At 41.2% G+C, this 27,219-nt stretch overlaps 1 protein-coding gene across 1 annotated transcript; it reads right to left on the reverse strand.

The window, feature by feature from the left end:
* Positions 1 to 16,749: 16,749 nt before the first annotated feature.
* On the reverse strand, positions 16,750 to 20,178 carry LOC143817743 (uncharacterized). Its single transcript, XM_077299229.1, has 5 exons — positions 20,117 to 20,178; positions 18,913 to 18,976; positions 18,243 to 18,833; positions 17,926 to 18,088; positions 16,750 to 17,128 (listed from the first exon to the last, which is right to left on the reverse strand). The coding sequence occupies exons 3-5, from the start codon at positions 18,337 to 18,339 to the stop codon at positions 16,750 to 16,752; spliced, it is 639 nt and encodes a 212-aa protein (XP_077155344.1). The 5' UTR covers positions 18,340 to 18,833; positions 18,913 to 18,976; positions 20,117 to 20,178.
* Positions 20,179 to 27,219: the final 7,041 nt, after the last annotated feature.

The raw sequence follows: 27,219 nt of genomic DNA on the forward strand, positions 1-27,219 counted from the left end.
CAAGAGGCTAGGGATCTATCGTGTCGGTTCAGGAAGAGAGGATATCCTCGCAGGACGATCTCTGATGCTTTCCAACATGCTGTAGAACAAGACAGGAGCAACCTTTTTACTAAAAAGGTACGTGACTCTTCCCGGCCCTTGTCCTTGATTACCACATACAACAACCAGTGGGCGGACATTCGAAAAATACTTCAGAACAACTGGGATATTCTTATGAGTGAGAGGAGAATTGTACCCTTTGTCTCAAGTTCGCCCTGTTTGGTGGCTAGGAGAGCCAAAAACTTGAGGGACACATTGTGCCACAGCCACTACCAACGACCCTCTTCAAGACTAAATAGTGGCATCAGGATATATGGTTCTTATCCGTGTGGTGGTTGCACTATTTGCCAATACTTGATTGCACAGGATGGTTATTCAATACCTACCCTCTCTTTTCAGATTCGACCAAAAGAATTCTTCACCTGCAGATCTAGGAACATCATTTATGCGATCTTCTGTGATTGTCCAAAAATTTATGTTGGACAAACAACACAAGAACTTAGAAGACGCATTCAACAACATCTTTCCAACATTGCAACGGCTCGTAGGGATCGAGAAAAGAAGAAGGCCCTATCATCAGTGGCTACGCATTTCTTGGATGTCCATCAGGGCAAAACATCTGGCTTTAAAGTTATGGGACTTGAAAGTGTTCGGACCAATATTAGGGGTGGAGATAGTACCAACAGCCTACTCCGCTGTGAAACGAAGTGGATATTCAATCTGAAAAGTTTGGCTCCTCAGGGCCTGAATGAAGAAATACTCTTCACGGGCTTTTACAAAAAATTATGATCCTGCAGTTTTGGTTAATATCTATTAGGAGGTTTTCTACATATATCTTTTATTTATCCTCCTCATCTTCTAGGATGGATATATATTCCGTTGATTGTAAATCGCTCCGGTAAAGAAGATTGTTTCCTTGAGGCGATGTGTTCCCACATTTGAATACTGTCTTGGATGCACCTCCAGGCCTAATATAGTTTTGATATGTTTGGAAGTCTTATTTCTTTATAATTTATTTTTCTCATATTAAACTGCTGGTTTGATACCCTAATTTGATTGATCTTTACGCACCAAATAATTCACATGGCCCTTTGGGTCTTGGTGGGTGCATGTGCACTGTATATACCAAATTTATGCGGCAAATATGATGTTTATCCACAATTGTTTTTTCGTAGCCTTTTAATTAGGGCACTCAGTTTATCTCATCTTATTTTAGTTGTGGTATTCACATTTCTGTCCTTGATAAAACATCTTTTGCGACATATTATGCACTTTTTGTGCTTTATTGTTTGGCTCTTTATATCCAACACATCTGCTTATTATAGCGTTTGTACAAATATATTATTTGGCAATACTGTGAAAATACATCACTCACTCGGATATACATACTCTTTGCTATTGTGTGCTTATGCATTACATGTCGTTCTATGCACAGATAAATTTGGGCAAACCTATTCAGTTTACCAGCCAATATGCTGTTCTATACCAGTCATGTGGCGCAATGTTATATATATAGGGGGGTCACGTTACTGGTTCTTTTTGCGCTATGAGCTATACCAGTGATTATATTTTTGCTGCAGGATACATATTTTGCGCATTAATATGCTACTACCACCATGCTTTAATTATGGCACCTTTAGTGGCTTTTTGCTTTGGTTTTTGTTGTGATTGACACATGTAGTGTATGACAACAAACATAAATATATATAGCATTTTTGCGCTACAGTGCCTGTTTCCTTGGTAATTGGCTTTACTCTTTGCATATTCATGCTTAGCGCATCTATAGATACCATCATAGTGCCTTCACTTCGGTATCTTTCCTTGCTGCCTTAGTCAGGTGGGAGGTTTTATAACAAACGTGTAAGCATTTGGGTGCATGCGCAATGGTCATACGGTCCGCCATGTTTGGACACCCTGTCCGGTCTTATTCCCATGACGCTGGGACACTTCCGTTTTGGAGCATGGCGCTCCAGCGTCCATCAGCCCATATATCGCCGCCCATTGTTTTTTGGCGCATGGGCAATGGTTATATCATCCGCCATCTTGGTGCTCCCTGCCCGGTCATGTGCTGATGACGCTGGGATACTTCCGGGTTTTACTATGGCGCTTTGGCGTCTATCATCTCACACTGTGCTGTTTTTTTCTTGGGGAGCTTTTACAGCTGGTACGTATTGACTCTGATTTTGGTCTATATATAGTCGTTAATATACGGATATTGGCACTTCCGCTCCTGACGAAGCCACGTTGTGGCGATACGCGTTGGGCTTTCTCTGCCCCCCACCACCGGTGCCATGTTGATTTAGCGCTGATTTAGCCTTTGGCAGGTTGTATCAGGCGACCATAACTTTTCTCTGCTCCCCTCTGCATGTATCTGTATGCCTTTCCATTTAGTCATTGGTGCAGGTTATTTGGCATACACGAGTGGTGCATGTGCAGGCTTCTCTATCTATTTGATTGTACGCTTTTTCATCTTCATGCAGTAACTGCTTTCAGACTTTGTCCATTTTGTATGCAGGACTTTATATATTATGTGGGATTAGTATAACACATGTGACCCTATTACTGGTTCTGATTGTTCATCTCTACATGATTCCCTAATCAAACACACATAAACATCTGCGTATAAGGGCTCCTCTGCCCTTTATCACCTGTGCCATGTTGATCTAGTGTTGTATTAGCTTTGGGCAGGTTATATTAGGTGACCACAATTGTCATTTGCTCCTCCCTGCATGCATTTGTATGCTTTTCCATATAGTTATTGGTACAGGTTAATTTGGCATACACGTGTGTCGCATGTGCAGGCTTTTCTCACTTATTTCTTATTCCTTTGTATGCTTTTGCATGTTCATGCAGCAACTGCTTTCAGATTTTGTACATATTGCATGCAGCACTTTATATGTGGGATTAGTATAATATATGGGACCCAATTATTGGTTTTGATTGTTCATCTCTATACGATTCCCTAATCAGACACATATAATAAATATCTGTGTACGAGGGGGCTCTTTTGACAAATTACCAGCATTTGTATGAGCTCTATTAACCAATTTTTTGAGTCTCATTACATATTTTTTCATTTGTTATGGCCATAACAATTACATGCCTTTAAGGTTAATATCATAAATTGTATTTTGGAGTAATTGCATTTTGTATATTTCTTTGGCGCTTCTTTACATCTGTCAGATCATTGTGTGTATTTGTTATATATCTAATAGGGTATACACTTTTTGTACAAACGTGTATCCGGTAACTTTTGGGGGGTTTTCCCTTCGGGGATGAACTTATTAGATTTTTAATAATTGTTTTTAATATGTGCTGTGTCTTGTATGGACTTTAATAAAATTTGTATTTATTTAATATTTGTTTTCTTGGTGATCCCCGTTTGTATGTCTTCTCTCTTCTTTTGCTGACATTACCTCTTGGGACATACTTCGGGTTGATCCCAGTTTTATATAACGTTGATGGTGCCCTCCATTCTCTTTTTCTATGGTTGTTGTTTTTGTGGGGTGACAATTGTCTTTCCCCTTTTTCTGGAGTTGTGGCACATCAGGAAATATTGAAATACCTTTGTTTATAATCATCTTGTGTATTTATTTTCAGCATGGATCTCTCTAGCAGAGAAACGGCGTGGAGTAATAGGGCCTTAGGCCTGTTTGACAGCAGCAGTGGTAGTACCTTAGTGGGTGAACCTAGTAGAGAAACGGACTTTCAGGTGTTGTCACAAAAAATCATTGGTTTACATAAATCATTGACAAAAGTGTGGTGGAATATTAGGAGTCTCGAGGAGTACAAAAAAGCAGGATTCATACCTCGTGGACTCCGTGTACAAATTTTCCCAGCATGGGAGGTTTCCTCCGATTTTCAAAAAACTTGGGAAATGGGACCCACTAAATGCTCCACCATATTGATTGACATGTTGATTGAACATGACCAGACGTTATTAATAAAAATCAAAAATGAAATTAAAACTTGTGAAGGTACTTTGGTGGACTTTGACAATGACATTTTTGTCGGTCCATTTCAATTGAAGCTCAAGGACCTAATTGATACCTTTGAGAAAGAGGTTATCAATCGAAAAAGAAATAAATTTCACAGGGATAAAACTGATTTTGGCAATGGAAGGGCATACAGATGGTCACATCGGGGGAACAGACGCCCTCTCTTTGAAGAAACTAGAGGCATGACAGAACCCGCTTCCAGACAAGATATTTCCTCGAGCGATTTTTTATCTTCGGACCCCAGCGACGCGGAAGGCGCTGTCGGCGGGGCCGTAGAAAAAACAAATTATACTCGCAAGAAGGGCAGAGGCTACAAGAAGTGGTCACCGTCGTACAGGAGGGAAACCAGGTTCAACAAGAGACCATGATGGAGGTCTATGGCGATGATGGATCAGATGGTAACCTACAAATTATCAACCTTTCCACTTACACATTATCAGACATTGAAAAACAGGTACTTTCCAAGGGTCTTTCTTTTTCTCCTATGAACCCACTTGACAAATTTGTGCTTGTCAAAGATGTGTATTTGTTCTGTCGCCAAATCACTTTTAAATTATTGTATCATCAACCATCCCTTATTGATACTTTGCCTGACAATGAAAGACGTGTATTCTGTGACCTTTTGGAACTATTGCAGGAAAACGAGCTTCCCGACACCTCGGACAGATTCACAAGACGACTTCCTTCCCAGGCCACACCATCGTTTTCTCTATTTCCAGCGGTTCAAATTTTTTTCGACAAAGTATGTAAAGACATCGAAAGACTCAGATTGGACCGACACCAACAAGAAAATTTGGGTAAGACTGAAAGAGAGGCTTTGCGGCGTTTAACAACTAACAACAACTTCTTAATACGTGAAGCGGATAAAGGAGGGAATGTGGTCTTGTGGCCCCATGAACTTTATGTTAAAGAGGTTATGCGCCAATTACTGGATGGGCGATGCTATACCTTGCTACCTTCGGACCCTACATGGGTCTTTAAAGACAAAATTGACAATCTCATTAACAGGGCCTTCTCAGAGAGGGCTATTACCAAAAAAGAGATTGATTTTTTGATAACACCACATCCTGTCGTACCAACCTTCTACGCCCTGCCTACGATTCATAAATCGTTAACTGAACCACCGGGTAGACCTATAGTCTCGGGCATAGGTAGTATTTTTGAAAGACCTTGTATTTATGTTGACCATTTTCTTCAACCTTTGGTCACCTCTTTGAAATCATTTACCAGGGATTCGACGCACCTCATGCAAATTCTGGAGACTTTGGAGATTCCTGCGGGCACGTTCCTAGTGAGCATGGACGTGGAATCACTGTATACCAGTATTCAACATCAAGCAGGTATGCAGGCTGTCAAATATTTTTTGGAAAAAGACGAACATCGTGTAACAGCACACAATGACTTTATCCTTCATCTGTTGTTTTTTATCTTGGATAAAAATTATTTTGTTTTTGACAGAAAGTTTTTTCGGCAGCTATCTGGTACAGCGATGGGTGCACGCTGTGCACCATCGTATGCCAACCTTTTTCTTGGTTGGTGGGAGGAGCAGATTGTGTACAAACATCAGGCCTTTATTTCCAATGTATTGGTGTGGCAACGATACATTGATGACATTCTGCTGGTGTGGTCTGGCCCCCGGGAAGGGTGCAATAGCTTCATTTCGGAGCTAAATGATAATTCTCTTAATATCAAACTCACTTCCATTGTTTCAGAGCATAGCATCGAATTTTTGGATCTTAAATTTTCTTTTTTCAATTCAGGTATTGTGAGCTCTTTGTTCAGGAAAACGACTGCAACCAATAGCCTCCTCCACTACACAAGCTTCCATCCACATCATCTTAGGAAGGGGATCCCCAAAGGACAGTTTCTCCGTCTCAGAAGAAACTGCAGTACCAACAGTGACTTCCTGCAAGAGGCTAGGGATCTATCGTGTCGGTTCAGGAAGAGAGGATATCCTCGCAGGACGATCTCTGATGCTTTCCAACATGCTGTAGAACAAGACAGGAGCAACCTTTTTACTAAAAAGGTACGTGACTCTTCCCGGCCCTTGTCCTTGATTACCACATACAACAACCAGTGGGCGGACATTCGAAAAATACTTCAGAACAACTGGGATATTCTTATGAGTGAGAGGAGAATTGTACCCTTTGTCTCAAGTTCGCCCTGTTTGGTGGCTAGGAGAGCCAAAAACTTGAGGGACACATTGTGCCACAGCCACTACCAACGACCCTCTTCAAGACTAAATAGTGGCATCAGGATATATGGTTCTTATCCGTGTGGTGGTTGCACTATTTGCCAATACTTGATTGCACAGGATGGTTATTCAATACCTACCCTCTCTTTTCAGATTCGACCAAAAGAATTCTTCACCTGCAGATCTAGGAACATCATTTATGCGATCTTCTGTGATTGTCCAAAAATTTATGTTGGACAAACAACACAAGAACTTAGAAGACGCATTCAACAACATCTTTCCAACATTGCAACGGCTCGTAGGGATCGAGAAAAGAAGAAGGCCCTATCATCAGTGGCTACGCATTTCTTGGATGTCCATCAGGGCAAAACATCTGGCTTTAAAGTTATGGGACTTGAAAGTGTTCGGACCAATATTAGGGGTGGAGATAGTACCAACAGCCTACTCCGCTGTGAAACGAAGTGGATATTCAATCTGAAAAGTTTGGCTCCTCAGGGCCTGAATGAAGAAATACTCTTCACGGGCTTTTACAAAAAATTATGATCCTGCAGTTTTGGTTAATATCTATTAGGAGGTTTTCTACATATATCTTTTATTTATCCTCCTCATCTTCTAGGATGGATATATATTCCGTTGATTGTAAATCGCTCCGGTAAAGAAGATTGTTTCCTTGAGGCGATGTGTTCCCACATTTGAATACTGTCTTGGATGCACCTCCAGGCCTAATATAGTTTTGATATGTTTGGAAGTCTTATTTCTTTATAATTTATTTTTCTCATATTAAACTGCTGGTTTGATACCCTAATTTGATTGATCTTTACGCACCAAATAATTCACATGGCCCTTTGGGTCTTGGTGGGTGCATGTGCACTGTATATACCAAATTTATGCGGCAAATATGATGTTTATCCACAATTGTTTTTTCGTAGCCTTTTAATTAGGGCACTCAGTTTATCTCATCTTATTTTAGTTGTGGTATTCACATTTCTGTCCTTGATAAAACATCTTTTGCGACATATTATGCACTTTTTGTGCTTTATTGTTTGGCTCTTTATATCCAACACATCTGCTTATTATAGCGTTTGTACAAATATATTATTTGGCAATACTGTGAAAATACATCACTCACTCGGATATACATACTCTTTGCTATTGTGTGCTTATGCATTACATGTCGTTCTATGCACAGATAAATTTGGGCAAACCTATTCAGTTTACCAGCCAATATGCTGTTCTATACCAGTCATGTGGCGCAATGTTATATATATAGGGGGGTCACGTTACTGGTTCTTTTTGCGCTATGAGCTATACCAGTGATTATATTTTTGCTGCAGGATACATATTTTGCGCATTAATATGCTACTACCACCATGCTTTAATTATGGCACCTTTAGTGGCTTTTTGCTTTGGTTTTTGTTGTGATTGACACATGTAGTGTATGACAACAAACATAAATATATATAGCATTTTTGCGCTACAGTGCCTGTTTCCTTGGTAATTGGCTTTACTCTTTGCATATTCATGCTTAGCGCATCTATATATACCATCATAGTGCCTTCACTTCGGTATCTTTCCTTGCTGCCTTAGTCAGGTGGGAGGTTTTATAACAAACGTGTAAGCATTTGGGCGCATGCGCAATGGTCATACGGTCCGCCATGTTTGGACACCCTGTCCGGTCTTATTCCCATGACGCTGGGACACTTCCGTTTTGGAGCATGGCGCTCCAGCGTCCATCAGCCCATATATCGCCGCCCATTGTTTTTTGGCGCATGGGCAATGGTTATATCATCCGCCATCTTGGTGCTCCCTGCCCGGTCATGTGCTGATGACGCTGGGATACTTCCGGGTTTTACTATGGCGCTTTGGCGTCTATCATCTCACACTGTGCCGTTTTTTTCTTGGGGAGCTTTTACAGCTGGTACGTATTGACTCTGATTTTGGTCTATATATAGTCGTTAATATACGGATATTGGCACTTCCGCTCCTGACGAAGCCACGTTGTGGCGATACGCGTTGGGCTTTCTCTGCCCCCCACCACCGGTGCCATGTTGATTTAGCGCTGATTTAGCCTTTGGCAGGTTGTATCAGGCGACCATAACTTTTCTCTGCTCCCCTCTGCATGTATCTGTATGCCTTTCCATTTAGTCATTGGTGCAGGTTATTTGGCATACACGAGTGGTGCATGTGCAGGCTTCTCTATCTATTTGATTGTACGCTTTTTCATCTTCATGCAGTAACTGCTTTCAGACTTTGTCCATTTTGTATGCAGGACTTTATATATTATGTGGGATTAGTATAACACATGTGACCCTATTACTGGTTCTGATTGTTCATCTCTACATGATTCCCTAATCAAACACACATAAACATCTGCGTATAAGGGCTCCTCTGCCCTTTATCACCTGTGCCATGTTGATCTAGTGTTGTATTAGCTTTGGGCAGGTTATATTAGGTGACCACAATTGTCATTTGCTCCTCCCTGCATGCATTTGTATGCTTTTCCATATAGTTATTGGTACAGGTTAATTTGGCATACACGTGTGTCGCATGTGCAGGCTTTTCTCACTTATTTCTTATTCCTTTGTATGCTTTTGCATGTTCATGCAGCAACTGCTTTCAGATTTTGTACATATTGCATGCAGCACTTTATATGTGGGATTAGTATAATATATGGGACCCAATTATTGGTTTTGATTGTTCATCTCTATACGATTCCCTAATCAGACACATATAATAAATATCTGTGTACGAGGGGGCTCTTTTGACAAATTACCAGCATTTGTATGAGCTCTATTAACCAATTTTTTGAGTCTCATTACATATTTTTTCATTTGTTATGGCCATAACAATTACATGCCTTTAAGGTTAATATCATAAATTGTATTTTGGAGTAATTGCATTTTGTATATTTCTTTGGCGCTTCTTTACATCTGTCAGATCATTGTGTGTATTTGTTATATATCTAATAGGGTATACACTTTTTGTACAAACGTGTATCCGGTGTCTTTTGGGGGGTTTTCCCTTCGGGGATGAACTTATTAGTTTTTTAATAATTGTTTTTAATATGTGCTGTGTCTTGTATGGACTTTAATAAAATTTGTATTTATTTAATATTTGTTTTCTTGGTGATCCCCGTTTGTATGTCTTCTCTCTTCTTTTGCTGACATTACCTCTTGGGACATACTTCGGGTTGATCCCAGTTTTATATAACGTTGATGGTGCCCTCCATTCTCTTTTTCTATATATATAGTAGTTGATTGCTGTTCTTATTTCAGTTCTGAACATTGCTGCACAAATTACGAAGATTCAGAAGTGTCTATTCCTTTTCATAGTTTTTTTGGGTGCTGGACTTGTTCAATTTTGAGTAACATGATTTAAAAGTCATATACTCAGCAGTAAATACTACTTCATAAAGTAGTTTTAAAAAATATTATGTTATACACAGATAGGAAACAACTAATTATTTTATATTCCACAAAAGCTGCCAATATATATAGTGCATAAATAGTAAATTACAAAGTCTAGTTGTATCATTTGATATGAAAAAAAATATTTTAAGTAAAACATGATTAAATTGGTGCTAGACAAAATTATATTATGTCCTGTATATAGTCTTTATTAGCAAACATATAGTATGCAAGTGTACAAATTTACTGTTGTAGTAATTTTGGTTTAGTATTTGAGCAGCTGCACTAGGGTACACTATTTTCCCTAAATTGTTGAATTAGTGGAATCCATTCCACTGTAGTAATAGCAGTTATAACATAGAACAAATATTCTGCAATGCTTATGCTAAACTGGCAGCATATATGGAAAAAAATGAAAATCTTGCTTTATTTTCAGATTAAATTTTACACTGCTCAAAAAAATTAAGGGAACACTTAGGCCGGCGTCACACTCAGCGTATGTAAATACGGTCCGTTTATTACAGCCGTAATACGCAGAAATGTTCCCAAAATAGTGATCCGTATGTCATCCGTAGGCAGGGTGTGTCAGCGTACTTTGTGCATGGAATCCTCCGTATGTAATCCGTATGGCATCCGTACTGAGATATTTTCTCGCAGGCTTGCAAAACCGACATCTAATGGATTTATGTGCTCAAATTTTCGTTAAAACATATATACAGTATGTATATATATATATATATATCATTGAGACACACATATATATATATATATATATATATATATATATATATATATATACTGTATTTATATTTAATTCAGCGTGAGATATGTGAAAAGCCGGTAATTCAATTGCCGGCTTTTCATTTCTCCTTCCCAAGCCCGACAGGATATGAGACATGGTTTACATACAGTAAACCATCTCATATCCCTTTTTTTTTGCATATTCCACACTACTAATGTTAGTAGTGTGTATGTGCAAAATTTGGGCGCTGTAGCTTGTAAAATAAAGGGTTAAATGGCGGAAAAAATTGGCGTGGGCTCCAGCGCAATTTTCTCTACCAGAGTGGTAAAGCCAGTGACTGAGGGCAGATATTATGTCCTCATATGAACTTGAGCGTGGGAACATTTTCCAAGGCTCCAGTTCATGAGGACATCCAGCAGAGGGCGCATCACCGCTACTCAAGGTAACTACAGGTCATTCCCCTGCAATCCATTCATTCCCGGGGGTTTTACAGGCACGAGCACTGCATTAGCAAAGCTCCTGGCTGTAAAATGATTTAACCCCTTCAGATGGATTTACTTCGTGGGACTTGATCTGAGCGATGGAAGGTATGAGATGTTGTTTTTTTATTTTTCCTTTGTTACAGAACGAGGGTCTTCAGGTGGATTACCAGTATAATAAAATATTACAACACCCTGTGTCTTTATTTCATTAAAATACTTTTAAATAATGTGTTTTATTAACCATTTCGTACTATTGGATTAATAATGGATAGGTGTCATAATTGATGCCTCTCCATTATTAATCTGGTTTTTGTCACCTTACAATAGCAAGGTGACATTAACCCTTCATTACCCCATATCCCACCGCTACATGGGAGTGGGAAGAGAGAGGCCAAGTGCCAGAATAGGCGCATCTTCCAGATGTGCCTTTTCTGGGGTGGCTGGGGGCAGATGTTTGTAGCCAGGGGGGCCAATAACCATGAACCCTCTCTAGGCTATTAAAATCTGCCCTCAGTCACTGGCTTTACCACTCTGGTGGAGAAAATTGCACGGGAGCCCACGCCAATTTTTTCCGCCATTTAACCCTTTATTTTACAAGCTACAGAGCCCAAATTTTGCACATACACACTACTAACATAAGTAGTGTGGAATGTGCAAAAAAAAAGGGATATGAGATGGTTTACTGTATGTAAACCATGTCTCATATCCTGTCGGGTTTGTGAAGGAGAAATGAAAAGCCGGCAATTGAATTACCGGCTTTTCTATAGAACACCGCTGCGTATTTCTCACAAGTCACACTGCTGGTCCGTGTGTAATCTGTATTTTTCTCGCCCCCATAGACTTTCATTGGTGATTTTTTGCGAATACGGTGACAAACGCAGCATGCTGCGATTTTCTACGGCCGTAGAAGACCTTATAATACGGATCCGTAAAATACGGCTGATAGGAGCTGGGACATAGAGAATCATTGGGCCGTGTGTTATGCGTATTTTACGGATGTATTTTCTGCGCTCATACGTCCGTAAAACTCGCTAGTGTGACACTGGCCTGAAACAACAGACTATATCTCCAAGTAAATCAAACTTCTGTGAAATCAAACTGTCCATTTAGGAAGCAACACTGTTTAACAATCAATTTCACATGCTCTTGTGCAAATGGAATAGACAACAGATGTAAATTATTGGCAATTATCAAGACACACTCAATAAAGGAGCGGTTCTGCAGGTGGGGACCACAGACCACATCTCAGTACCAATGCTTTCTGGCTGATGTTTTGGTCACTCTTGAATGTTGGTTGTGCTTTCATATATGTGGTAGCATGAGACGGACTCTACAACCCACACAAGTGGCTAGGTTAGTGCAGCTCATCCAGGATGGCACATCAATGCGAGCTGTGGCAAGAAGGTTTGCTATGTCTGTTAGCGTAGTGTCCAGAGGCTGGAGGCTCTACCAGGATACAGGGCAGTACACCAAGAGATGTGGAAGGGGCCATAGGAGGTCAACAACCCAGCAGCAGGACCGCTACCTCAGCCAGTGTGCAAGGAGGAACAGGAGGAGCACTGCCAGAGTCCCGCAAAATGACCTCCAGCAGGCCACAAATGTGCTTGTGTCTGCCCAAAGGTTAGAAACTGACTCCATGAGGATGGTCTGAGGGACTGACGTCCACAGATGGGGGTTGTGCTCACAGCCCAACACCGTGCAGGACGCTTGACACTTGCCACAGAACACCAGGATTGGAAATTTGCCACTGGCGCCCTGTGCTCTTCACAGATGAAAGCAAGTTTACACTGAGCACATGTGACAGACGTGACAGAGTCTGGAGATGCCATGGAGAGTGATCTGTTGCCTGTAACATCCTTCAGCCTGACCAGTTTGGCAATGGGTCACTAACAGTGTGGGGTGGCTTTTACTTGGAGGGCCGCACAGCCCTCCATGTGCTTGCCAGAGGTAGCCTGACTGCCATTAGGTACCGAGATGAAATCCTCAGACCCCTTGTGAGACCATATGCTGGTGCGGTTGGCCCTGGGTTCCTCCTAACACAGGACAATGCCAGACCTCATGTGGCTGGAGTGTGTCAGCAGTTCTTGCAAGATGAAGGCATTGAAGCTATGGACTGGCCCACCCGTTCCTCAGACCTGAATCTGATTGAACACATCTGGGACATCATGTCTCGCACCATCAACCAACGTCACGTTGCACCACAGACTGTCCAGGAGTTGGTGGATGCTTTAGTCCAGGTCTGGGAGGAGATCCCTCAGGAGACCATATGCTGCCTCATTAGGAGCATGCCCAGGCATTGTAGAAAGGTCATATAGGCATGTGGAGGCTACAAACACTACTGAACATCACTTCCTTGTCTTAAGACATTTCCATTGAAGTTGGATAAGCATGTAACTTCATTTTCCAGTTTGATTTTGAGCATTATTCCAACTCCAGACCCCCGTGGGATATTAGGCTACGTTCACATTTGCGTTGTGCGCCGCAGCGTCATCGCCGCAACGCACAACGCAAACAAAAACGCAGCAAAACGCATGCACAACGCTGCGTCTTGCGCCGCATGCGTTGAACGCATGCGGCGCAAAACGCTGCGTTTTTGGGAAACGCAGTTGCGTTTTGAACAAAAAATGCGTTTTGCGCCGCATGCGTTTTTTGTGCAGTGAGTCATTCTTTAGTCCCACCCACCAAAAAAAAGTGTCTACACAATAGATAAGGACCACCAATGGCTAGAAGAGGGTTGGTGTTTATGTAATTGTGTATATATACCCTGGCAGAGATGAATTCCTCCCATTTTGCTGGTATTCATGATGGAGCGTCCCATGGACAGTATCTACATGGATATGGAGATGGAATTTGCCTTGGCTCATGCCTATGCTGTCGCCTGTTTTCATCAAAGGGAAAGGGAAAAACGGAGATGGAGTCGTCGCCGCTTTTGGATACACCCTATCGTGGAAGTCCGGGAGAGCCGTGGAGCATACCATAGCTTGTTTGGCGAACTGAATGACAACCTGGAGAAATATGTCGAATATACCAGGATGTCTCAGGACAGCTTCCGCTATCTTCTGCGTCGGGTGGAAGGATCCATTAGCAGGCAGGACACGCAGCTCCGGAGAGCTATTTCCGCAGAGGAACGGCTGCTGGTGACTCTACGGTACGTAGCTGTTTGAATGACTGTGATATGTTCTTCACTTTTTTTTTTTTTTTTTTTTAATTTTTTTGGGGGGGTTGGTATGGTTAATGTACTTTTATAAATTACAATGTACTTTAATGTAATTTCTTTATCTTCTTGGCAGTTTCCTGGCTACCGGAGAAACCTTGAGATCCCTTCATTTTCAGTTCCGAATTGGAGTCTCCACTCTTTCCGGAATTATTGCTGAGACATGCCGCGCTTTGTGGGATAATCTCCGGGAGGAATTTTTACCCGTCCCTACAAGCGAAATCTGGTTGGCCAACGCACAGAAATTTGAGCAAGTGTGTTCTTTTCCAAACTGTATTGGTGCGGTGGATGGAAAGCACATTCGGATTACCAAGCCTGCGAAAAGTGGATCCCTTTTCTACAACTATAAAAAATACTATTCCACTGTTCTCATGGCAATTGCCGGTGCAGACTGCCGTTTTCTCGCAGTGGACATTGGTGCGTTTGGCCATGCAAATGACTCACGCACATTTAAAGACTCGGATATGGGCCAAAAATTATATGGGAACAATTTTAATTTCCCACAGCCACGACCTCTTCCCCACACCGAAGGCCCTGCGATGCCATTTGTTGTGGTTGGGGATGAGGCATTCCAAATGTCTGCCAACCTATTGAAACCCTACTCCAGTCGGGGCTTGGACCATACAAAAAGGGTTTTCAATTACAGACTGTCCAGGGCCAGAAGGACTGTGGAGTGCGCCTTTGGCATCCTTGTCTCCAAATGGCGGATATTAGGATCCGCCATTAATCTGAAAACTGAGACAGTGGATGAGGTGGTGAAGGCTTGTGTGGTGCTCCACAATTACATTATGGCCAAAGAGAGACTGAATGTGGAACTGGATGAACCCATAGCCAACCCATTGCCCGATTACCATGATCATCCTCTGAGGACAAGTGTGGAAATTGCGCAGATGAGGGATCGTTTTGCGGCCTATTTTGTGTCAGATGTTGGCCGTGTGTCATGGCAAGATCAAATGGTGTAGATGTTACTGTTGGACTGTGTTCTGGTTTTAACTACACCAATAAATACCTCTACTATGACTGTGCTAAAAATGTAATATAATAATAAACTCATTCTCCAGTAAATGTGCAATAAATGTAATCCATTTAGGTTGGTTTGGTTATGTCAGATTTGGCATCTACCTATAGTTAACTAATGTAATGTGCCTTATGTAAAAAACTTGGAACCCTTTGTTTTAAAAATGTTGTTGTTCAATAAAAGTTTTTTCTAATTTTTCTACCCTGCTTCAAAGAATAAATTTAGACCATACCATATAACATATTTGTTTGTCAGATCGCCGTGTATCGTTGTGTTTGACAGCAAAAGCAACGATACCAGCGATGTTTTACAATGGTAAGCAGGGTAAATATCGGGTTACTAAGCGTAGGGTGGCGCTTAGTAGCCTGATATTTACCCTGGTTAGCAGAGTTAAATGTAAAAAAAACAAACAGTACATATACTCATCTTCGCGTCCCCCGGCGTCCGCTTCCTGCACTGACTGAGCGCCGGCTGTAAAGTGAATGCACAGCACAGCGGTGATGTGACGGCTCTGCTGTTAGGGCCGTTACTCAGTCAGTGCAGGGTAGCGGACGCCGGGGGACGCAATTGTGAGTATATGTACTGTTGTTTTATTTACATTTAACACTGTTAACCAGGGTAAACATCGGAAGCGTGGCCCTGCGCTTAGCAACCTGATGTTTACCCTGGTTACCCGGGGACCTCGGCATAGTTGGTCGTTGGAGAGCTGTCACACAGACAGCTCTCCAGCGACCAAATAGCGATGCTGCAGTGATCTGCATCATTGTCTGTTTCGCTGCAGCATAAGTGTGAAGGTACCTTTACGGTATGTGTCCACGTTCAGGATTGCATCCGGATTTGGTCAGGATTTTTCATCAGTATTTGTATGCCAAAACCAGGAGTGGAACAATTAGAGGAAAAGTAGAATAGAAACATATGCTCCACTTCTATATTTGTCACCCACTCCTGGTTTTGGCTACAAATATTGATGTAAAATCCTGACCAAATTCGGATGCAATCCTGAGCGTGGACACATACCCTTAGTGTTTGAAAACACCTCATACACTTTAGTGTTTGGAAACACCTCATACAGCAATGAGAGACACCAAAAAAAAAGGTAAAATTAAAAAACCCAAAAATACTGTCTGACATTGCATATATGAGGTGTTTGAAGCACAAAATTTGTGTAGACGGCGCACGGCGTGAATTGCCGAGAAGTATACTGTAAAATAAGACCAAATATTGTTTTCAAAAGAATAATTTTTATTGGGGGGAAACAGAAAAAAAAGGGGAAAGAAACTTAGGGGGTATCAACATCCGCTACCAGCGGTGAATGGTACGTCTGTGATGTTTGGGGACGGGGAGAGGAAGAGGAGGATGAGCCATAATCCAGGAGGCTGGAAGGCAGGTCCAAACCCTCCGCAGAGTATACTGGGGAAAACGGCTCATCTGTAGGGGAGGGAGGAGGCAACACAAGCCTTTGCCAGCTTCTTGGTTGGCCCTGGCTGCTCCTGCTGCGACTAGAGCCCCGACGCGACCTCGGTGTCGGTATTGGAGCAGCCAGAGCCTCCGTGTGTGTCCTCTTCCTTTTTTTCCCCCCTCCCGCGGCAGCTCCCCCAGAATGACTGCTACGGGAGGATGAGGGCCTGGCAGGAGCAGGAGTCGGCGGCACACTGCTATGGTGCATGTGGTGGCGTCGCATGTTTGGCCGGATTCGAGAGCTCGGCTTCCAGATTTTCAAGGCGCCGTTCGATACTGGACAGACGAGTGTCCATTTTATCGCTCAACGCCTTGAAACAGTTCTGGAAAACCGTGCTCAAATGCAAAAATTCGGGCATGGCTGGCCTGTCCGAGGCCCGCTGGCGCTGTCGGGAATTCCCGAACGAAGGTGCGCCAGAGGCCTCGGGCAGGGGAACACCTGATGGACCGGCTGCCGGTTCTCCAGATGGTGGTGCAAGCCTGCTGTCGCTGTGGGAGGGCTGTGACGGGTCAGATGGCGATTCATGAAGGTCCACTCCTGCGGGGCGAGCTCGCTCGAGGGTGCTGCTGTGTGTCCTGTGAAAAGATAAGGAAAGAATTAGTCTTCAATTAATTACCTATCACATACGCCAACTCCTGTAATAAAATTAACATTACATGACACATCAATACATTACAATCCCCTGTCTCTCAGTCTGTGTGGCCTATAATAAATTGCTGATTGTTATCGCCAGCTGACCATTAGGGCTGACGATAACAATCATGGACATACCTACGGCAGAAAATGACTGTTCATTCCCGCTGCCAAAGCCAATGCATACCTCTGTCATCGTTTTAAAAAAAATTTTGTCAAAAAATCTTTCTTGATGCTGCCTATGCCACCAAAATAGTAAAATAGTATAAAATTTAAAGTCAAGAAAAACATTTAAAAAAAAAAAAAAAAACCAGTCACTTTGCTGATCTGATCGCAGGAACGGCCATGACGTTAGGATCATGTGATCGAGACGTCATCATTATTCCTGCGATCAGAACTATCCTGACTCAGAACGTAACCTGTCATGGACTACAATGACTCACGCCTAACCAAAAAAATTACTAATGGGCTATATACCATTCCACTAGGGTAAAAGGATGGCCAATATGCTACGCTGACTACATGGATGGCCAATACACTATGTTCCTTTGGAAATATACTATGTGGATACGTGGCTATAACGTGTACTATGTGGCTGCGATATAGTGGCCTGGCAATATACTATGTGGATGCACAATGTACGTGCCTGGGCAATGTACTATGTGGCTGTGCAATATGCTATGTGTCTGGGCAATGTACAATGTGGATGTGCAATATGGTATGTGGACAAAATACTTACTGTCGGCGGCCAAGGATCGGTCTTAGGAACTGTAGTGCCCTGTTATATTTATAGGGCACCGACTTGGACGCAGCAGCACCACTCCGAGCTTGCTCCTCCGCAGCACGGATCCCCTTATTGAAACGGTCCTTCATGGATCGCCATCTGGTCCTCAACTTTTTAACTGTGAATGTAAAGAAAAAAAAATGGTTACATATTTAGCATTTTAAAAGGATAAAACAACCGTGTGCGATGCAAAGTTTAGGCGTTGATCGCATCACACATGGTTGTGTTTATCCTGGCAAGATGGGTCATAGCAGCGTCTCTGCAATACTCACGAAAGTTGCCTTTGTCCTTCGCTGAGGCACTGTCAAAGCCATCCCACAGCGACTTTGCCACCTCTGCCCACAAACGCCTCAACACCACCTGGTCCATGTGCCGAGGGTCACGGCTGTCCCACAACGGGCCACGCTCCTGGATGCTGGAGATCAGGAGGTCCACATCTATACTGTCTCCTTGGTCCTGTTGTGAAACCTAGAAAAATTAGAAAACAAATAGGTTACAAATATGCAAATATTAACAACCACCAGCACCTGACATGATAGGTACCTTTGCCCTATCCTTTGCCATTTGATGTATGTATATTGATGTTTTCTACACCTGTATTTTGGAATGTTTGTGTGCAGGGAGTTCAACTTTATTTTACCTTCCCCCAATACTTGCTGCCCTGAAAAGCTAGAATGTAATTAAGCTTAGTAAACATCCCTAGTGAAACCAGGATGCTCCTCAAATGTAATGTTCCTCACAGCAGGATGCTACTCAAAAAAAAAGATAAAAAAAAAAAAAATACTCACTCGCCGGCCTGACGCCACATCTTGGCCCCGATCTCTCTGCTCCCGCTGTGTGCCTTCTCCCTCACTTGAAGAAGCCTGGAAAAATTGTATACCAAAATTATTGTCAATGCTACAAATGGCAGCGAATAGTAAGCAACTGGACATAATTACTCACCGCACTCCCCCGCGCCGATTGGCTGTGTTCCGATTCACTCGCCATTTTTGTTTGCAAGTTTCTTCTGCAATGAAAAAATTTTCAAAAAATCACATCAGCTAACAATGCCACATACAATAAAATAGGCCCAAAACATTAAAACAACCACAATTGACTGTTGACTGATAGGACAATGCAAACTCAAAAAGCAACACCACAACGCCATACATTGCAAGAGAAAACAATCGAAGAAACAATACAAAAATAGACCCAAACAAAATTAAGAAAAAAAAGACACCTATGTCCAAATTTTTAAATATAAAAACTTACAAAAAAAACATTACAGGAAAAAAAAAGGCACAATGAAATAGCAAACTAATGAACGCCATAATTTACAATTACAACAAGACATGATCCAAAACAACACCATCTGGTGACATCCACCGAAATACATCAGAAAAAGGCGATAAATACAATTCTAGATAATAAGCAATAAACATTACGGGACAACCGCTGTTACAATATACAGCAACCCAAAAGATAAACCATAGTCAAATAGAAAAGAAAACACAAGAAATGTAAAAAAAAGGGCCCCAACTAAAAAAAAAAATAAAATAAAGGCCATACTACACACTTGGCAATGGAAACATTCAAGAAAGGAGATACATACGGAAGCCATACGGAAAACGACGTAAAACCATTATAGATAAAAAAAAAAAAAAAAAGGGAAAATACAATTGAAAATAGAATGGCATAGCAGCACAGAACAATACAATATAAATGAAACATCATAAATGTAGCCCCCCCACCAGCAAGAAAAGACACTCAAGGAAAGAAAAAAAAATGCCAACAGCATAATAAAACACAGCAAGACATGAGCCAAGAAAACGCCATACGGTTACCCCCAACAATAGAAACCAGAAAAAGACATGCAACAGAAATTTAACATAAAAATCTGCCAAATTAAAGACATTGAACAACCGCATGACACCAGAACAACCCCAAATCCATAAAACCAATCCAAAACCAAGCAAGGCCGGTGACAAGAAACGCCAGCATATAACGCCAGAAGTACATCAAAACCAGATTAAAAAACACAATTTTTCAATAACAACCCACAGTGCCATAACTGTACAATAGTACACACCAAACATTGCACAAATTAAATCCAAAACAATAAATAAAACACAGAATAAAAAATATGCAAAGAGAAATATATACTTACAGGTTTTGAAAGCAGGTTTCTCCTCAGTGACTTGTCTGATGAGTAGCCTTGTGAAAGACAATGCCAACACCCTTTTTTTTTCTATATATATAGTGTTTTTTTTGTGTCTAGACAAAGTCTAGACAATGTTTTGCATTTTTTATTGGAAAACGCATGCGTCGTACAACGCACCACGACGCAAGTACTTGCGTCGTCTGCGTTGTCAATACAAGTCAATGGGAAAAAAGGCGCATCGATGACGCAAACACGATGCAAACACGACGCATGCGTTTTTTACAAAGTCTGCGCCGCCCAAAAAATGCAACATGTTGCGTTTGCCGCGCCCTGACAGGTGCGCCCTAACGCCGCATGCGGCGTACAATGCACCAAAACGCATGACAACGCATGTACATGCGGCGCCATGCGGCGCCAATGTTAAAGATAGGGCCGCACGACGCATGCGTTTTGTTGCGGCGACGACGCTGCGGCGCATACCGCAAATGTGAACGTAGCCTTAGTTGTGATTTATGTTGATCATTTTTAGGTTTTATTGTTCTCAACACTTTCCACTATGTAATGAATAAAGATTTACAACTGGAATATTTCATTCAGTGATATCTAGGATGTGGGATTTTAGTGTTCCCTTTTTTTTTTTGAGCAGTGTATATCGAGTGTCCAGCAAATGAAAAAAATATAATGTGCCCCATTTCATGATTCTTGAATATTGCATGGAACTTTGATTTACATGTAAGAAAACAGACTATTTTATACTATTATGCTTTTATCTTTTATACCAACGTATCATTCAGCGATTTACATCACTTTCAGTCCCATTGGATCTCACAGTCTAAATTTCATCTGTATGTTTAGAGTGGGGTCTAAGGGGGTAACGTTTCTCCTTGTGTAGAATGACCAATCAAGGATCTCATACTTTGCACTTATGAGGGGCAACATCTCGAAACACCGTATCTGCAAATTGAAATTCTGCTTTTGCTTTCATCCTAAGTCATATGACAAGGCTCATTAAATTGTCGATATTGACTTTTAGGATTGCTACTTCCAGTATGTGGTGCTAGAGTTATTGTTCTCTTTCTCTGTGAAGAGATAATTTGCATATGGAATGTGGGAGGAAACTGAAATACAAAGAGGACATTTACTTATATACACAAAGAAATGTTTTCCTTCATCAGAGGAACCCAGGGCTTCAGAGCTACAGTGTTAACTACTGATTTGCTATGTTATTCCCATAAATATATATAAAAAATACATACAACATTTAATGTTGGTTGCAAAAAAGTTCATAGCTTTTATAAATGAAAGATTTGATGTACCACAACCAATGAACAACACTTGAAGGACTTCATGTTGCTGTTTGGAACTCCAACAGTACATATCATGGGTGCCAATGACAATATTTAAAGAGAACCATCCATGACACAAACATTATTAACCTGCAAATCTGGGGCTAATCTGCAGATGATAATGTTCTAAAGACGTGTGGCTGTCACACTGAAAGCCAATCTCCCAGGAGGAAATTAACTGTATTCCTCTCGGCAGCCTTTGACTTTCAGTCATAGAGGCATGTATGTCCCTGGCACTGATTGATAGCTGTATTTGAAATGCATCAGTGCTTAGCAGGCGGTCAGTCAGTGCCAAGGAGTACTTACAGCCTCAGTTCTCTATGTGCTGAGCAGTACTGAAGCCCTGCCGGCCGTGCCTCTATGACTGAAAGCTGAAGCCCATCAGGCAGAGTAAAGCTAATTTCCTCTGAGTAATCGGGATTTCATTACATTGGCCTCACACCTTTAGAACGCTGTCAACCAGCAGATTAACTCCATGTTTGAAGGTTTTCATAACATTTGTGGACAAACTAATGTACTGTCTAGCTACTCTTTAGCAAAATAGCTTACCTGTACAGCCAGATGTTCTGTAAAAAATTAATACAATCTAATTATGATCCATATTACTGAGGCACATTCAGCAAATTTAGTGACAGAAAGAGGAAGAAAGAGTGTCATAGGAAATTACATCTATACCTGTCATGTCGGACGATATTCACACCAGGGCATCCGACAGACAGTGGTAATTCCATTTATGGCCACTATATGCTCAGTGGCGTCGGCTAGACTTGTTTTAGGTTGTCCAGGGTTAATCTAGCTGGTACTCGGGTTGGAGGCTGGGTCACACCCACGGCCTTTAAATAGTTGCGCTGGACTTTGGGCGTTGCCTATTATAGCTTGTGCCTCGTGCCTAGTGAGTCCGGTCTGGAGTGGTGATCTTGGAGAAGAAATATTATCTGTTGGTGTATTATCCTTTGTTTATATTTCTCCTTTTTATATTTGTATTTTGGTTTTGCCCTGCGCACATTATTGTGTTTTCCTGTGCGTCTGCGGCGTGGTGCGTTTTAAGTTTTCCCTGTCTGTTTTGTCTCTGGAGTTTGATGTTAGGTCTTTTCATTGGGTGGCGGGTGGTGGTTCCAGCATAGGGCTGAAACAGGAGCCAGGCCAGGCCTGGTGGCCCAGACAAGCACATCATTAGTGTAAATTCTGGGAGAGGGACAGACAGGGTTTTTCCCTAGTCTGAGGGATATTGCAGGGGCCCGGGAAATTTGCCTTAGCCTTCTTGGCTCCCCGTTACAATAGCTTCCTAAATACCATGACCATCGAAAAACATCATTTAAGCACAAAATAATTTATTTAAAAAAACAAAAAAAAACAAACAAATAAATATATACGCAAAACTACTGCACCCCATCCTAAATATAACAAGAAATCATCGAACCCAGCACTACAATCTATTGGGTCAGCAGACTACATTTTTTTCTGTTTTGCAGCTTTCTGTGAATGTTCTTCTTACATTAAGTAAAGTCTCAAGACATACAGTCTCAGATCAACTTTCACATTTGACAAAAACTTAAAATAAAAGGATACATATTGCATGAAATGCACCTGTCATATTTCAATTTTGATATTTATCCTCTTGACTCAATGTCCTACATAGATGTCAATTATGCAAATTGTCTCTTCAGAGAGGAAGAGAACTAGAACTCTAGTGCCACCTATTGGAAGGTAGCAATCCTACAAGTCAATGTCAACCCTTTAACGAGCCTTGTCACATGACTTAGGATAATAGCCAAACCAGAATGTCAATTTGCAGACACTGTGTTTCGGGGTACGGCCCCTCGTCAGTGTAAAGTGGAGATCTGGTTTGGCTGTGTTAGAGGCATCCGACCAATATCCAAGAAGTATCGTTTCTCATGTCTATCTCCACAAGGACAAATGACACTTCTTGGACATAGATGTCAAACATGCATGCAAATGATTATACTCTTACTACATTTCTTAAAAGTTTTTGTTAGAAATGAATGTTATTACTTTGGAATTACATTAATGTTTCATTCTACCCAGTATGTTTTCATTACACTGGTACTTTTTTCACCCTTGAAAAAAACTAAAGTAGAAAGTGAACCTTTCCGTAGTTTACATCCAAGCTTCTCCTTTGTGTCTTATGAACTTGACTGAATCAATGTTGTTATGCCCAGGGGCAAGTATTATATCCCACTATGGAATTCCCCAGTGGAATACTAAAATGAAAATGCAATGAACTGTAAATCTACAATAGAAATATTTTCACCTGAAATAATAAAAAGAAACTGTTTTCTTTTTACAATAATGGCCTTTCAGATAAATCACCTATATTAGCTCATTGATTGTGACATAAAAATATATATAAAGAAACCAGTAGTTCGTATATTTAGATTCGTAGATTTAGATTTGAAGATAGAAATATAAATCTGAAAAATGTCAATGGGTACAAAACAAGGAGACTTAGGCTGTATATTTTGTTAAGCTGAGCGGAATTTAGTAAAGCATTATGTGCATAATGTTTCACATACTGATCACATCCACTGGTATCCTTTACATTATAATCTACATAAGTACTATGCTGATAACACCACTCTGTGATTATGGCTATTGCAATCAAAAATCACTCATACAGGTGTTAAATGATCATCTTAATAGGTTTTAAACACAGTGTATAGCTTAATGGCAACATAAAAATGCTTTGATATTTCACTAACCATTAGACATACAGTTCTTCATCAATCTTGCATTCACTTGTTCTTCTTTGATTGTACATGATATTGTTTGTAATACAAAAATATTTTTTATGTTTTCATATACACAATTATATTACTATTTTATTAAATACATTTTGAAATATAATTTATTTATTATTTATGACTAACTGTTTAACCCCTTCACCCCCAAGGGTGGTTTGCACGTTAATGACCGGGCCAATTTTTACAATTCTGACCACTGTCCCTTTATGAGGCTATAACTCTGGAACGCTTTGACGGATCTTGGCGATTCTGACAATGTTTTCTCGTGACATATTGTACTTCATGTTAGTGGTAAAATTTATTCGATATAACTTGCGTTTATTTGTGAAAAAAATGGAAATTTGGCGAAAATTTTGAAAATTTTGCAATTTTCCAACTTTGAATTTTTATGCCCTTAAATCACAGACATATGTCATGCAAAATACTTAATAAGTAACATTTCCCACATGTCTACTTTACATCAGTACAATTTTGGAACCAAAATTTTTTTTTGTGACGGAGTTATAAGGGTTAAAAGTTGACCAGCAATTTCTCATTTTTACAACACCATTTTTTTTTAGGGACCACATCTCATTTGAAGTCATTTTGAGGGGTCTATATGATAGAAAGCACCCAAGTGTGACACCATTCTAAAAACTGCACCCCTCAAGGTGCTCAAAACCACATTCAAGAAGTTTATTAACCCTTCAGGTGTTTCACAGGAATTTTTGGAATGTTTAAATAAAAATGAACATTTAACTTTTTTTCACACAAAATTTATTTCAGCTCCAATTTGTTTTATTTTACCAAGGGTAACAGGAGAAAATGGACCCCCAAAGTTGTTGTACAATTTGTCCTGAGTACGCTGATACCCCATATGTGGGGGTAAACCACTGTTTGGGCGTATGGCAGAGCTCGGAAGGAAAGGAGCGCCATTTGACTTTTCAATGCAAAATTGACTGGAATTGAGATGGGACGCCATGTTGCGTTTGGAGAGCCCCTGATGTGCCTAAACACTGAAACCCCCTACAAGTGACACCATTTTGGAAAGTAGACCCCCTAAGGAACTTATCTTGATGTGTGGTGAGCACTTTGACCCACCAAGTGCTTCACAGAAGTTTATAATGCAGAGCCGTAAAAATAAAAAATCATATTTTTTCACAAAAATGATCTTTTCGCCCCCAATTTTTTATTTTCCCAAGGGTAAGAGAAGAAATTGGACCCCAAAAAATGTTGTGCAATTTGTCCTGAGTACGATGATACCCCATATGTGGGTGTAAACCATTGTTTGGGCGCATGGCAGAGCTTGGAAGGGAAGGAGCGCCATTTGACTTTTCAATGCAAAATTGACTGGAATTGAGATGGGACGCCATGTTGCGTTTGGAGAGCCCCTGATGTGCCTAAACATTGAAACTCCCTACAAGTGACACCATTTTGGAAAGTAGACCCCCTAAGGATCTTATCTAGATGTGTTTTGAGAGCTTTGAACCCCCAAGTGTTTCACTACAGATTATAACGCAGAGCCGTGAAAATAATTTTTATTTTTTTTCTCAAAAATGATTTTTTAGCATCCAGCTTTGTATTTTTACAAGGGTAACAGAATAAATTGGACCCCAAAATTTGTTTTCCAATTTGTCCTGAGTACGCTGATACCCCATATGTGGGGGGGAACCACTGTTTGGGCGCATGACAGAGCTCGGAAGGGAAGGAGCGCCATTTGGAATGCAGACTTAAATGGATTGGTCAGCAGCCGTCACGTTGCATTTGCAGAGCCCCTGATGTACCCAAACAGTACAAACCCCCCACAAGTGACCCCATATTGGAAACTAGACCTCCCAAGGAACTTATCTAGATGTGTTTTGAGAACTTTGAACCCCCAAGTGTTTCACTAAAGTTTATAGCGCAAAGCCGTGAAAATAAAAATTCTTTTTTTTTTTTCACAAAAATGATTTTTTAGCCCCCAGTTTTGTATTTTTACAAGGGTAACAGGATAAATTAGACCCCAAAAGTTGTTGTCCAATTTGTCCTGAGTACGCTGATACCCCATATGTGGGGGGGAACCACTGTTTGGGTGCATGACAGAGCTCGGAAGGGAAGGAGCGCCATTTGGAATGCAGCCTTAAATGGATTGGTCTGCAGGCGTCACGTTGCATTTGCAGAGCCCCTGATGTACCCAAACAGTACAAACCCCCCACAAGTGACCCCATATTGGAAACTAGACCTCCCAAGGAACTTATCTAGATGTGTTGTGAGAACTTTGAGCCCCCAAGTGTTTCACTACAGTTTATAACGCAGAGCCGTGAAAATAAAACATCTTTTTTTTCCCACAAAAATGATTTTTAGCCCCCCAAATTTTTATTTTCCTAAGGATAACAAGAGAACTTGGACCCCAGAAGTTGTTGTTCAATTTGTCCCGAGTACGCTGATAACACATATGTTGGGGTAAACCCCTTTTTGGGCGCACGGGAGAGCTCGGAAGGGAAGGAGCACTGTTTTACTTTTTCAACGCAGAATTGGCTGGAATTGAGATTGGACGCCATGTCGCGCTTGGAGAGCCCCTGATGTGCCTGGACAGTGGAAACTCCCCAATTCTACCTGAAACCCTAACCCAAACACACCCCTAACCCTAATCCCAACGGTAACCCTAACCACACCCCTAGCCCTGACACACCCATAATTCTAATCCCAACCCTAATCCAAACGTAAATGTAATCCAAACCCTAACCCTAACTTTACCTGCAACCCTAGCCCTAACCCTAACCCTACCCCTAACCCTAAACGTGACTGAAATACGTGTCACTAAAATACGTGGCACTGAAATACGTGGCACTGAAATACGTGGCACTGAAATACGTGGCACTGAAATACGTGGCACTGAAATACGTGATACGTGGCACTTAAATACGTGGCACTGAAACATGTGGCACTGAAATACGTGATACGTGGCACTGAAATACGTGGCACTGAAATACGTGGCACTGAAATACGTGGCACTGAAATACGTGGCACTGAAATACGTGGC

Source organism: Ranitomeya variabilis, chromosome 3, assembly GCF_051348905.1.
Source record: "Ranitomeya variabilis isolate aRanVar5 chromosome 3, aRanVar5.hap1, whole genome shotgun sequence".
NCBI classification, from domain to species: domain Eukaryota; kingdom Metazoa; phylum Chordata; class Amphibia; order Anura; family Dendrobatidae; genus Ranitomeya; species Ranitomeya variabilis.